Source organism: Pleurodeles waltl, chromosome 3_1 (genome assembly GCF_031143425.1).
Source record: "Pleurodeles waltl isolate 20211129_DDA chromosome 3_1, aPleWal1.hap1.20221129, whole genome shotgun sequence".
Taxonomy (NCBI): Eukaryota; Metazoa; Chordata; class Amphibia; order Caudata; family Salamandridae; genus Pleurodeles; species Pleurodeles waltl.
The window spans coordinates 1,978,026,031-1,978,040,645 of record NC_090440.1 but is presented as its reverse complement, the minus strand read 5'-3'; the positions used below and the strand labels follow the sequence as shown (position 1 = coordinate 1,978,040,645).

General features: G+C 42.6%; 1 protein-coding gene across 1 annotated transcript in view; it reads left to right on the top strand.

Annotated features, from left to right (window-relative positions):
- LOC138285878 (multidrug and toxin extrusion protein 1-like) overlaps positions 1–14,615 on the top strand; it is a 679,999-nt gene that overhangs the window by 235,915 nt on the left and 429,469 nt on the right. Inside the window, exon 2 of the mRNA XM_069226370.1 lies at positions 6,600–6,701. Within this exon, the coding sequence (XP_069082471.1) occupies positions 6,600–6,701 (102 nt within the window). The remainder of the gene's footprint in view (positions 1–6,599; positions 6,702–14,615) is intronic.

Sequence of the window (14,615 nt, the reverse complement as noted above, 5' to 3'; positions counted from 1 at the left end):
GTAGAGCGCAGCAAATACCATGCCCCATGTATTGCAGTTTTCAATTGTGGAAGCCATGCCGAAAAGCAAGCACATTGTCAAAATGCTATTTTTTTTCCTGAGGTTCCATATGGGGAAAGACTGCTTCCAGTGATTTTATTTTTTGAGTTAACCAAAACAGAATTTCCTCCCGTTTGGCAGGTACTTTACCTATGATCGAATGTACAGTTGCAGGATTTATACCTGGCACTGCTGCATGTGCTTGCGCTGGAGCAGCTTGTGCTGGGTTTGTGTTTAACATTTGCATAATAAATTGTACTAACAATCTGTATGTCGTCACTTCTGTATATAAGCGGAGGACCTCAGCTACCACCATTGCTGCTGCTTCAGGATGTGGTTTATATGTGGCCATTAAAGGCCAGGTCGGGACAGCATTACTCAACAGACCTAACCTAAAGGTACATTTGTGTGGAGTAGGGCGTCATCATGCCAATTGTTATGGTCTTGATAAGATAAAGGTATCTCTAAGGATACATAAGCTCTGTATTGTGCAGGAGGATTTGCTGGTGTATAATTATAAAATGTATTTTTGTTCCCATTAACTGCTGGAAAGGTGACCCAAGAATGACATTTTTCTGTTCTATAGGCTGCGTGAGCTTTAACAACAGATGTAACTGGACCTCTCTGGGCCGTTAGCTGTTTGCCAATAAATGTGCAGTAAGAGGGCCTCTCATATTTACTGCTATTGCTACCCATTGAGGGTTTTCCATAATACTGATCTATGCATTTAAAGATAAGGATACCAACTAGGGATCAATCCTTTTATGGTTCATGCTTGAACACCTGCAGCTCAGAATAGGTCCACCTACCTAGCTGAGGAGGAAATTCTCAATACAACAGTCGTCTCTGCATATAGTATTGAGGTGTCTTTAGCCTTCAGTGAAATAGAGATACTTAGGAGGATCTGATTTTTCATACCTGACCAAACGTTGGGCTCCATGTCACATAGGTTCTCCTTAAGGTAATGAGGCTACTGGATTTGGGCAGTAGGATCGCCTAGGTAGTGGGTACTGAGTACAGTTCCACACGTGGCGACATCTGTCAGCCTAATCTGGGGTTTCCAGCTAACTAGCAGCGCCCCATCCCTGACCAAGATGATTGTGGCAACCGAGCTCATGGTAAGATAGACTCCCCAGGGAATCGTGGTACATCAGATATCAAGAGCTCACTCAGGCAAAGACAACAGAGGCAGAGTATATTTTAATAATCATTTATTAAAATACCTGCATCTTAGATAAAAGCAGGTTCATAGCAATAACGAGGATAATAAAAGACAATAGGAGCAAGCATGAGACTAAAAATGTAAAACACAAGAACAGTCCTACCATGATGTCTAAACAGGCGAGTGGATGTAGTCCCTCACATACTCTTAAGTATGAGCTCAGCATACTAAGCCTAATCTGCCCTTCGGGTTTCCCCCTGGGAGAAATCATCCCTAATACCTGATGAAAAGGCCTGAGGTCTAAAAAGGCACCGTCCCTATCCTGTTCAGGGCTCAGCCGTCTATGCAAGTAGTTGTAGCGAACATTGCTGCAATCAGCATACAGTCGTGGTCATCTGTCTGGAATCTCCCTCTAACGTGTCTGGGACTAAAATGTTTTTTATAATAAAATGACATTCTAAGAAATGGTCCCCAAGTATGAGTATGTGTTTCTTTTGCAGGAGACATTGCATACCACGTTTGTTGGCAACACTATTTGACAGTAGCCTTGGAGAAAGCACAAAGCTAACTACATGTCCTTCTAAGACCACAATGCTTTCCTAGGCAAAAGGGCAATAAGACAGAGAGAAAATAAAACAGCACCGCAAATTAAGCTATTGCTAGGAAAATAAATCAATGACATATAAAATGTAATAGGGTGAAAGTGTGCAACAGCAGGCCTAGTTAGCTACAACAGTGTGTCTAAAACCTGACTAAAATAGCCAAACAACAATACCTAGGTTGGGATTCCCAACTTCTCTAGAATCAGACCGAGAAAGTCATTTCAACAGAGAGGTCCTTGAAATGTTGTGTGTGGCATTACAAGTTGAGCAAAGATTGCACTGCAGTTATCGTCCAGAAGCTTCAGGTCTGGTAGAACAGATAAACAGAACACTGAAGTCAAGACTGGAAAGTATGTGCACTTACAATACTGAAATGGCCAGGTGCATTGCCTCGTGTTTTGATGAGCAGCACACCTGACAGGTAAACAGGATTGTCTCCTAATGAAATTATCATGGGGCTCTATGAGATTTCCAGCAATGGCTGCAAATGTGCATGTAAACATTACAGATGACTTGGTGCTGGATTATTGCAAAGGTCTAGCTGATGTGGTGTGGTCTTTATCTCATCTAGTTGGAGAGGCTACTGTACAGCCGCAGCAGGAACTGTGTCATGACCTATGTCCTGGAGATTGGGTGATGCTTAAAAAGCATGTAAGGAAGACATGCTAGGAGATGCATTGGATTTTAATTCAGTTCAATATTCTTGAGATTGAAATTGCTTTGAAACTGAACTTTTAAATATTGTTGCCAGTTGATGAAGAGAGGCATTACATTTTGGAAGTGATTATCAGGGATTGCAAACTATGCCTTTATTAGAGACATTTGAACTTTTAATAGAAGCTTTTGAAACTTGCAAGTAGAGAAATACTTGATGAACTTTCTACAAGATCAATAAACTTTTTGAATAATTTCATTTTTGAAAGACTGTTTTTTAAGTGCTTTGCTCACAAATAAAAAGGAGTGAGAAGTGACAGTGATAAACAACAGCTGCTTTGATTTTTGACTGTTTGATTTTGAATTCAATCTTTTTTTGGCCTGGTATTAGAGAACACATCAACTCAAATCACGGTAGATGTAGTAAATTTAAATACACATGTATAGGTTTAGCAGTAGTGACCGTTCTCATGATTATATTATTGATAGGATTTGAGTTTGCCCATAGCAAAGGATTCAGATCAGATTGCACCCACACCTGTCCCAGAACTAGTAAATCCTCTTGCAGATCAAAATTAATTTCCTACAGATGAGAAGTATTTACACACTAATAGCTTTAAAGGTGATTTATCAGCAAATGTCTATTATAAGATGTTGTATGAGTATGTTGAGACAATGGAATTTAGAAACTGTTATATGTGTACACAGTTGCCTTTATCTGTTAGTGAAGGAATCACATATCACAGTTTACCCTTAACCTATGGAATTTCATGTAGTCTGTTTCTTGGAGTTGTTTTTGCTTATGCAGGGTCAGCCCCAATCTTTTTGCCTCCTGCCTCCTATTTTTTCTGACCTGTTGCTGTTGGCTTTTAAACTCTGAGTACTTTACCACTGCTAACCAGTGCTAAAGTGCATATGCTCTCTGTGTAAATTGTATGTAATTGGCTTATCCATGATTGGCATATTTGATTTAATAGTAAGTCCCTAGTAAGGTGCACTATAGGTGCCAGGGCCTGTAAATCAAATGCTACTAGTGGGCCTGCAGCACTGGTTGTGCCACCCAAATAAGTAGCTCTGTAATCATGTCTCAGACCTGCCACTGCAGAGTCTGTGTGTGCAGTTTTAAATGTAAATTCGACTTGACAAGTGTACCCACTTGCCAGGCCTAAACCTTCCCTTTTCTTACATGTAAGACACCCCTAAAGTAGGCCCTAGGTAGCCTCCAGGGCAGGGTGCAGTGTATGGTTAAGGTAGGACATATAGTAATGTGTTGTATATGTCCTAACAGTGAAATAGTGCTAAATTCGTTTTTCACTGTTGCAAGGCCTGTCCGTCTCATAGTTTAACATGGGGGCTACCTTTAAATCTGATTAAAGTGTAGATTCCCTTTGGGAGCGGATGGACATGTGGAGTTTGGGGTCTCTGAGCTCATAATTTAAAAATACATATTTTAGTAAAGTTGGTTTTAAGATTGTGTGTTTGAAAATGCCACTTTTGAGCATTTTCTTGCTTATACCATTTCTGTGACTGCCTGTTTGTAGATTCTCTGTCTGGGTCAGTTTGACAGTTGGGATGGTTGCACCTCAAACTAGACAGTGACACAAAGGGCGCTGGGGTGTAGCCTGCATTTCCTGATGAGCCATCTGTGCTAGGAGGGAGGGGAAGAGTGGTCACTTACACATGAGAAGACTGTGCCTGCCCTCACACAATGCTGTCTCCAACCCCCTGGTGAGTGTCTGGGACCTAGCCTGGGCAAGGCAGGATTTCACATTCAAGAGAGACTTTGCTTTGAAGTAGGCCTACTTCAAAGGAGAAATTGGGTATAAGAAGGGCACCCAAAACCACAGGCTTTAGAACACTTCTGGAAACCAAGAGGAACCTCTGCCTGGAGAACAGCTGCAGAGCTGAGGAAGAAGAGCTACCCTGCCTGTGACTGTGCTTTGTGGAGCTATCCTGCAGTTGCTGCTTCTGCCAGAGTAAGAGGGCAAAACTGGACTTTGTGTGCCTTCGATCTTGTGAAGATCTCCAAGGCTTGATTTAGAGCTTGCTTCCTGCTGTTTGAAGTCTCAGGGACAGCAAAGACTTCTCTCTGCCAGCACCTGGAGTCTCTGGAGAGATTCCTACTCTACCCTGTGGTGCCCATCCAGTTACTGGGACCCTGAAAGGAGAAGCTGGCAGCCTAGAAGGAAGAAATCCACGCACAGAACTGCGTGCGGGGAAAAGATCAACGCAACTCTGATCTACGGCTAGGAAATCAACGCGCCGCCGGCCTCGCGGCTGAAAATCGACGCTCGCCTGTAGCGCGACCGAAGAATCAACGCACTGAGCTGGAGAAACGACGTGCAGCATCGCTGATGGAGGCTGGTGAGATCGCAACCCGCGCTGCATGGTTTTCGGATCACCGTGCGGTTGGATTTCGGACGCAAGTACTGCTGGGCGTGTAAAAACAACACAAGGCCTGCACAGACCCAAAAGTGCTGACCGGATCGACGCAACACCCTCCTGCAGAGAGAAGAAACAACGCGGCCCAACCCGACAAAAGGAGAAACGATGCAAGGTCTCGCTCGTGAGTGAAATCAGCGCATCGCAAGCCCCTTTTGACGCACACTCGCCCGTGCAGGGTTATTTATGATGCACCCAAGGTACATTTTCACACTAACAGTGTTAGTGTGTGTTTAAAACTACATGAAGACTCTTTTTGCTTTTTAATTGATAACGTGACTTTTGTATTGTGTATTTTTGTTGCTTTGGTCTTGTTTTGTTTAGATAAGTATTTCCTATTTTTCTAAACCTGTGTTGTGTCATTTTCTAGTGTTTTTATTAAGTTACTGTGTGTGATGGTACAAATACTTTACACATAGCACTCTGAAGTTGAGCCTACTGCTCGTGCCAAGCTACCAAGGGGGCAAGCAGGGGTTAGCTGAGGGTGATTCTCTTTTACCCTGACTAGAGTGAGGGTCCTTGCTGGAACAGGGGGTAACCTGACTGTCAACCAAAGACCCCATTTCTGCGAGGCCAGCCTTGTAATTAGGCCCTTAGTGTTTTCAATAGTCCTTATCTGGAAACATTTAAGTAGCATTTCAAAGGCGATTAACGTTTATGTGTGAGGTTTCTTTGAACCTACATTGACATTTGGAACAGTATATGCACACAAGAATAATTTAAGTTGCATTCTTAGTCCTGTAGAAAAGGAATTCATTGGAAAAATAGAGGAGAGAAGGAGAGCAATGAAAGCCAAAATAGGCAAGCATTTGCAATGCAATGGGTCTCAAGTTTGCTCACGTTAGAGCTACTAGCATTGTAAACTCCTAACCCGACTTTTCTTGCCACATAAACTAATAATAAAAAGTATAACAGTCTCACATATGCAAGCTGACAGTCGCCATGAGTGTGAAGGAGACACAGAAAAGGAAACAGAAGCTCGCTCACAGTGAAACTTATCAGCAAAAGTGCAATTATCCATCAACCAGCAAAAGTGCAATTATCCATGTAACAGGGTCGATGTCATGCAAAGAACTCTACTTCTGCCCAGCGAGATCGTGCTGTGCAGGAAATGAAAAGATAAAGTAATCCAAAACCAGCTGAAAACACGGAACCTCGTATGTTTTCAGTAGTTTACTGGTGCGCTCCAGGAGAGCTAAACACCAGAAAAGGTATGATGTATGCATGCCTTTCACAAATGGAATCAATCGATTTTTTAAACGGAGAGATTACAACATGGTTCAGAGCCCTTGCGCGCGTTCGACCCCAAAAAAGGAATAGCTTTGCAGAACTGGGAAAAAGATGCAACACATTCAGTAGCTGGAAATCAAGTATTCCTGGCTGTTGATTGGTAACATGTAGAGAAGCAATGTATATATAGGCTGAAATAAAAGACTGACACACTTTGTAGGTACTAAAATGTCCCTGTTACCTTTGACTTTTTTTGTGAATACATATATGTATAAATATTATTTAACATAAAACAATAGTCTGGTGATCCAGTTGAAGCTGTCTAAAAGGTCAGACCATGCAAAAGGAGAAATATGACTATGTTTGAACATACTGATTATTTTATTTTCTGATTTACTTATTCTGATCTCCAACTTGTGCTGATTGAGCGCTTTGGTCCATTAAAAAACATGTTTCTCTTTTTATCCCAGATACTGTCCCAATTGATGGTGTTTATGATCAGCATTGTGAGTGCCATATTCTGCGGTCATCTCGGGAAGGTGGAGCTGGATGCTGTTTCTCTTGCTATTGCTGTATGTACATTATTTTACCATATACTTACATTGTTTAATCACTGATCACCTAACAGGTGGTTTTCTTCTGATAAATGCGTGTCTACAGTCTTGTCCGTTTGGTTATCTCTGCTGTCAAACAATCCTGGACCGCTAATCAAGCATTTTTACATGCAGCTCCTAGTGTTCTGGAACCCTTCTGCCTCTGTTGGGTGCACCACTACTTGTCTTCAGGAAGATTTTAAAGAAGCGGTTATTCATTTGTAGTCCTGGCTCTGCATTATAGAAATCTTCATTGAAGTCCTAAACGCTTGAATAATTCCATGCTGTGTGCATAGACCCTGGAGTCCTTCTTAATATCGTCACATTGCCCATGTATGAAAACAACGTGCCAGTCTCTAAATGTCTATCAAGTGACATTTTTCCTGGTACCTTCAGAATTGTGGAAATCGCCATTTCAAATCTGCACTGCAGCAGCTTTATTGCAAAAAAGGTTGAACGTGAATACAATGAAGGAACAAATGTTGCCTGATGGGCCACTTTGAAAGTAGAGGAAAAGTGATCCTGTCTTTTTGAGATTACAGGAACTTCTCCTACAAATGCTGCACTATATTTAAGACTACCATTTTCCATTTTTACAGGTAAATACAGAGAGAAAACTATCTATTTCCTGTCTGTATTTGTTCTTAAAAGTGAAAAAATACTGAAAATTGTGTGTCTTGAGAGTTACTCTCCTTGTTGTCCAACACAAATTCTACACCAACTGCTAAGCAGATAGAATCCATGGGGATTAAAATCAGGATTCAATTCCCTTAAATACAGGTATATGTTAGCAATTATTTGTATATAATTCTAATGTTTACCTGTCAGTTAATATGCTAAAACACAACAGGCATCTATGTATGCGTGCATGTTTACTGTTAAATAATTGTGGATATTTACAATTTTACAACTCCAGTTATTCTAAAAAAAAATTAAAAAAAACAAATACATAAAACCGGGAGCCCTAACTATGTCAGTTGCCCTGCAGAGCCAGTTCTTGTTTTATGGAAAAAATGTGTAATAGTAATTTCCCAGGATCCAACTCCATTCAGCTGTGGAGACAAGGAAGTCATGTTGCTGTTTTGACATATCTTCCAAGATCTCATGCTGTCCATTATTCTCTGGTACCTACCAAGAAGAGCAGTGGCTGGCACTGGTGTTCTTCAGATGTGTTTCAGCAGTACCACACACTTTCTGTTGCATCCCATCTTTTTCTTACTGTATTCTGGTGCTGACAATTGGTGATGTGACAATAACAGAGCCTGGTTTGGGATCAGAGTATTTGAATCCTGTTGTGGAGACGTATTTGTTTAGGAGATGTGAAGTAATAGCTTTCACTATAGCAGGCATGAGCAATTTTTCCTCTCCAGTGTCAGAGGCCAGGGATTAGCAGGAAGAGAGGCTTAGGAGCCACTCTTGGTTGTAATATGAATAGGATTCTTAAAGCCCTTGGGTGCAGTGTTTTGAGAAGGCATGTTGAGCCTCGAAGGTCTTCTGGCTAAAGCCTCATGAAATCTAGTGATGTGTTCTACAGAAGATGCACAAAAAGTCAAAGATGCTGGAGATGTAAGAGTATTGGAGGAATGAGATTCATTTGTATTTGAATACAGAGTTCTAGACCTCATCAAAGATTTGTGCCTTTGAGATCGTTCAGTAGTGTGGAATGTACTCTTTAAATACGATGGTGGACATGAAAAAGGATAAAGATGTCTTTTGGAGGCAGAGAGCCAGATAACATCATGGATAATGATAGTGACAGTGAAATAACCATTCTTGTTCTTCTTGATATAGATAGAGAAGATGATCTTGCCCAACGGCATAATGCATATAGTTTTTCCCTTTAGAAGCTGATGGTGATGATGGCTTTGTTGATGGCGATCATTGAGTCTTCGTTGTTGTCAGAGGTGACAGTTATTTTATTGATGTCATTTGATGCTTCTACCTCACTGTAGTCACAGTTTTGGAGGACTGATGTTCTAGATCTTTATGGCAGTGGTGAGCAGATTGAGTCGAACCCACTTTAGACAGCAAGTAAGTAGGTCCAGAAACTTTAACTGCTGACCCTGAAAATCTCAACAGCGATCTTGAAGGTCATAGGAAGTAATGACATAAACAGTATTTTTCTGCTTGTCTTTTATGATTAGATCTCCCTCTTGAGGATTCCTTTTCAGGGACTAACTTGCTTCAAAAGGATGCATCCTCTTTATTTGCTTCTTCTCGTCCTCTTTTCTCATGTCCTGAAGCATCCCTGTGAGCCTTATGCCCTCTTGGTCCTTTTAAGTACTCTTTAACACTTTCTGGCATATATTACGTCACAGAGTGAGTAGCCGCGAGACATACCACACAGACCTTGTGTGGGTCTGGGACTGCATTAAAGACACTTTTCAAAAAGAGAAGGCATTCTTACTGGAAAATGTTTCCATCTACGGGTGAAAAACATTCACTCAGTTGAAGTACGTAAAAAATGCTGAGGAAGGGGAGACAAATTTCACAGATTGTTGAATTTTCTGTCAATAAATAGAGCTGTGAAACCTCACATGTGCCTTGAGATCCCTCTGTCAGGAGCTCAAATAAAGAACTGGCTTTGGGAGGATCCGATTCTGATTAACTACTAGTAATTTTCTTTTTTCGAATCCAGTGCCTCATTATCTTAATCCTTACTAACTGAGCTAGCCCTACTTGCGAGACAGAATTGCTTCAAGTAGTGTAATAAACCCAGATCGAATTAATACCTCACATTTCCTTCACTTATAAGTTGCTCTATTATGACCTGACTATCAGTGCACTTAAAGCTCCTAACTGGCAGAAGAATAAGAGAGAAGGAATGTCTAAAGGGTAATAAGCGTGGGAGAAGGAGATATAAAGATTAGCAGTAATTAATTGGAGTATTACATCAACATCCTCCTTTCCTCATCCCACTCCGTATTGTCTGAGGATGCAAAGCGCCTAAACTTTGCATTCACTGATAGTCCTGCTTTGTATTTGTAAATACCCCATGCACCTACATTGCTCAAGAAGGCATTAGTTAATGAGGCATAAACTGTACCCATACATCAGATACAACAGAGGCCAATACTGTATTAAAAATAATGTAGGAACATGCATCTAAACTATAATGATAAATAACAGTGTGGGAGGGGGAACACACGTTGTAGTCCTCAAATTTGGATGAATTAAAACCCTTTCACCTCAGCCCAGGATGTTGCCATCCCTTTGTTTAATTTCCCCAAGATCCCCTGAGGAACCTTTGTATTTGCTGATGTGTAAGAAGTAGAAATAGCAGCCCTAACTATCTGCTATTTGTAGCAGTAGAGGGCTTACTTCCCTTTTCCCAGAACAAAAACTAGCCAAAAAGAAATTTGATTAATAAATTCTGACATGGTTTCTAAATAGACATTTAAGGCTCTTCTTTCATTCAAAGATTTGAAGCTCTTCTTCATAAGAAGAAAAAGGGTATCTACAAAACTGAACTCATGCATAAAAATTTCATGCTCCAATGAAACCTGAAATGTTTCAGTGGGTAAAAACCTGGATCTGGTCTAAGGACCACCTGGTCTGGGAGGATTTAAAGATAAGTATGATCAATAATAAAGGCACCTATTTCAGAGAAGCATTGATGGCAGAATTGATGGCCACCTGTAAAGCAACTTTAATGGTTTGTAAAAGCAAGGAAACTGACCTCAGTGGCTCAAAAGGAGCTTGTTAAAGTCTCCTCAATAGTAATGGTAAATCACTGGCTGGCAAAGGTGGGGGACCCACTAGCCTCTTCATTTCAAAATCCTTCAAAGATGGCTCACCAAACTTCCATCACTAGCCAATGACTTTCTTGATTCTACCAGACTCAAATTCATTCCCATTGACCTCTTAGTGTTGAAACTGCTAGCCATTTCAAAACGTCTAAAATAATAAATGGGTCAAAAGAGACTGCTAGATAACAAAAAGAACCTGTCTTCCAATACTTTATTTATGCAAAAAAGGTAAAAAGATATTTGAACTCAGAAAAACACAATTTTTATTGATACATTTTATTCCGTCTTTTTCAAATTCATTATGTATATCAGAATTATTCCAAAATTAATATCAATTAATAACAAGGTCCCATGGAAGAATGCTATTAAATATGGCTAATCAGTTCACCGATATTTTATAGATGTGCATTTTCCCCACATTCAGCAAGTCCTGCTCCAATATGGTCACTATGTTTATCTGTTTTTAAAGATGCTGATTTTTATCTTCAACATCCCATAAATTGGAGTTTTAGAACAGGCTCCTATGAGAAAATGCAATGGAATATGATTGAGTGGATCAGTGTCATCCTAAAATTGTGGACCTTGAACCCAAATAGCATCTTTCTTCCACTCAGTTATTTCCGTTCCAACATGGCCACCTAGTTGGTTTGACCTGAGAGATGTCGCTAACCTTGGGGCCTGGTGAAGTAGACACTTCTGGTACTTAAACAAAGAAAAAAGAGAAAATAGTCTCATTTTACATCTTCAGTGGGAACAGCACCAGTTCCCGGTATTTGAAAAAGAAAGACACTTATAAGAAATACAGGTAAGGAGAGCACAGGATATATTAGATGAGCTCTGTGATTTTAGTGTGTTCCACACTATTTGTATGGCCATTATCTGCGAGTCCACTGGTTTTCAGCACACACTCATATGATCCAGGGATTTGCTTGGTTACCATGGGAGAGTTTGTAGTTTTGAAGTCTTTTGTTTCCAGTGTACTTATGTACAAATAGTAAGTAAAAAATACTTAACAGCATTTGTTGAGTCGTACGGGTCTCGATGGGCTGCTCTATGCAAATGTGTGACTAATCTAGTGCAGACATCTAAAAGGAACACCAGGAGATTTTTTGTATTTTTGATTTTGATTTCAGTGGTCGCTGATATGCCTGTTCAATTGTATTCCTGCTCAAAAATCACTTAACAGTAGTTAAGTTGTACCGCTCTTATTGGGTTGCTTCATGAAGTGTGTGAATCACAAATTATATAAATTTAATGTACACATCTTAAAGAAACACCAAAAGACCTTTTGTATTTTTGTATGTTGGTTGAATTCTATATTGGTGTTTGCTGGCATGCCCACTCATTTGCATCCCCGCTTAATCATTTGCCGCTTTATGGATTTGTGAATTGTGAGGATAGAAGGTGTTTAAATTCCTGATTCACTATAATGGGTTGCAAATGATCACAGAGGCACTATAGGACCGTGTGTGGGTAAACTGTTTAGCCTTCTGATGTTTATTCAAGACAATGTAAAGATGGTTGGATCCTGGATGGTGTCGGTCATACCAACTCAACCTTCTCCGATATTGGTGCTGATGCTTCCAGTGCCACCTGGGCAGTGCCCTCCCCATCCTCATGGGCGTCTTACGATGCTGACTCTGGTGCAGACAGGAACCGTGCCTCGTATGTCGGATCCTGAGCCCTTTTCCTATGGCTAGGTTACGGTGAGAATGGGAAAGGGGGTCACTGGACCCTTTGAAATACCAGCTCCAAGATCCTATGGACTGGGATGCAGATTTGGGTGAAGTCAGTGGACTGGATACCGCCCCAGATACTGGCATGCTTTCTCCCCCTACTGTGGCTATGGAGGAGGGAGCTTCCTATTCTATGGTGGTGCAAAGAGCAGCTGAGGTCCTGGACCTTGAGTTGCCTTTGGTGGCAGTCAGGACTAACCTCATGACAGAGGTGCTTCAACCTGGATCTTTGCTCTCCTAACCCTTGTTCCCCCTCAGTAGAGCTCTTACAGATGTCCTACTGAGTACTTGGTCCAAACCCAGAACAAGGGCTCCTACGAATAGGACAACTTCCCGCCACCATCGTCCTGGTCCGGGTGACCCAAGCATCCTCGCACAGCATCCCACCCCTGAGCGCTTGGTTATCCAAGTCTCCACCTCCCATGCCATGTACCCCTCTGCATCCCAGATGGGGAATGCAAGAGGCTGTATACACTTGGGAAGAAGCCTAGCATTGCGTTCCGTGAACACCGCATACCTTATGGATCGTTATTCCCACACTTTGTGGGATACGGTTGTGCAAGTGCTGCCACAGGTCCCGGAGGAGGCCCAGGCTTTACACGACCCAATGTCGACTGGACACGACCGACTCAGTGGGTAGAGTGGTTGCAGCAACAGTGGCCCATAGGCACCATGCCTGGTTGAGGATGTCTGGCTTTTCAAGGGATGTCCAAGCCAACCATATTGACATGCCCTTTGATGGCACACATCTCTTCAGAGAAAAAGCAGGCTCTGCGCTCAAGTGCCTCAAGGACTCTTGTGCGATTGCTGGGTCTTGGGGCCTCTCTACGGCCACCCCATCCCCCTCAGTCTGGTTTTCTCCCCTTTTGTGGCTACAGAAAGGGGGGTCCAACAACATCCATTTCTGTCCAGCCACCGTGCCACGCATGCTGCCCAGCCTCTGCTTTGCAGGGGATGTGGGATTATCCCCACCCACTCACCCCCCTGCAGCTGCCTCCAAATCATCCTAGTTTGACTCTTCCCCACCAGGGACCAGTCAGAGACAGGATTCGCCTTCAGCTTCTCCGCAGACAATCCATCATGTCAGACAGGTGGGTTTTGCAGATAGTCCGAAGCGGCTACTCCCTCCCCTTCGAGACTGTCCTTCCATCCATGTCACCATTCTACATTCGCATGATGGAGGATCTCTTGGCACTTCTCAGAGAAGACATTATGGCTCTCTTTACCAAAGGAGCTATAGAGAGGGTTCCTATGCCAGTGGTAGGTCGTGGTTTCTGTTCCTGCAATTTTCTGGTAACCAAAAACGACAATGGCCTCTGCCCTATCCTAGACCTTCAGTCTCTTCCTCATGAAGGAGAAGTTTGTTCAAAATGCTGACTCTGGCTCACGTTTTATCTGTCCTTGACCAAGTAGACTGGATGGTAGCATTGAACTTGCAGGACACTTATTTCCATATCCCCATCCTGCTTGCCCATAGATGTTATTTGCGGTTCACGGTAGGCCACAACCACTTTCAGTTCACCATGCTCCCCTTTGGTCTTACCAGCACCCCTCGAGTGTTCACCAAGGATGGCTGTTGAAGGCAGGCTTGCCACAGGCTGTTGTCTCCCACTTTCAGACTACGGCAAGCATCCTGCATTCACTGGGGTTCTCTATAAATGTGCTCGTTCACATCTGACTCCCTCTCAGACGTTCCCTTTCATTGGAGCTGTTCTGGACACAGTGCTGTTCCAGGCTTATCCTCCTGAGTGGTGAATCCAGCATATTCAGGCTATGATACTGATGTTTCAGCCTCTATCCTGGATTTCAGGGAGAATGGTGAGGCTGCTAGGCCCCATGGCCTCTGGCATCCTGCTAGTGACCCATGCCAGACAGCATTAGCGGACTCTGCAATGGGACCTGAAGATCCAGTGGGCGCAGCATCAGGGGAATGTCCCCGACATGTCCCAGATCTCGGAAGGAACTGCGTATGATCTGCAGTGGTGGCTAATGAACAGCGAATGGGTCAGAGGCAGATCCCTCTCCGTTCCCCAACCAGATCTGACAGTAGTGACAGTCACTTCTGGACTTGGGTGCTCATCAGGGAGAGATGGAGATCACAGGAATCTGGTCTCCGGCGGAGTTCAAACTCCACATCAACATTTTGGAGTTCCGTGTGATCAGGCTAACTTTGAAAGGATTTCTTCCCTCTCTCAAGGGAAAGGTAGTGCAACTGTTCACGGACAACAACACCTCCATGTGGTACTGCAACAAGCAGGACAGGGTGGGCTCATGGACCCTTAGTCAGGAGGCTCTATGCCTCTGGATGTGGCTGGAGCAACGGGGCATTTCTCTGGTGGTTCAACATCTGGTGGGCTCTCTGAACGCCAGTGCGGATTAACTCAGCCGTCATTGCTTAGTCAATCATG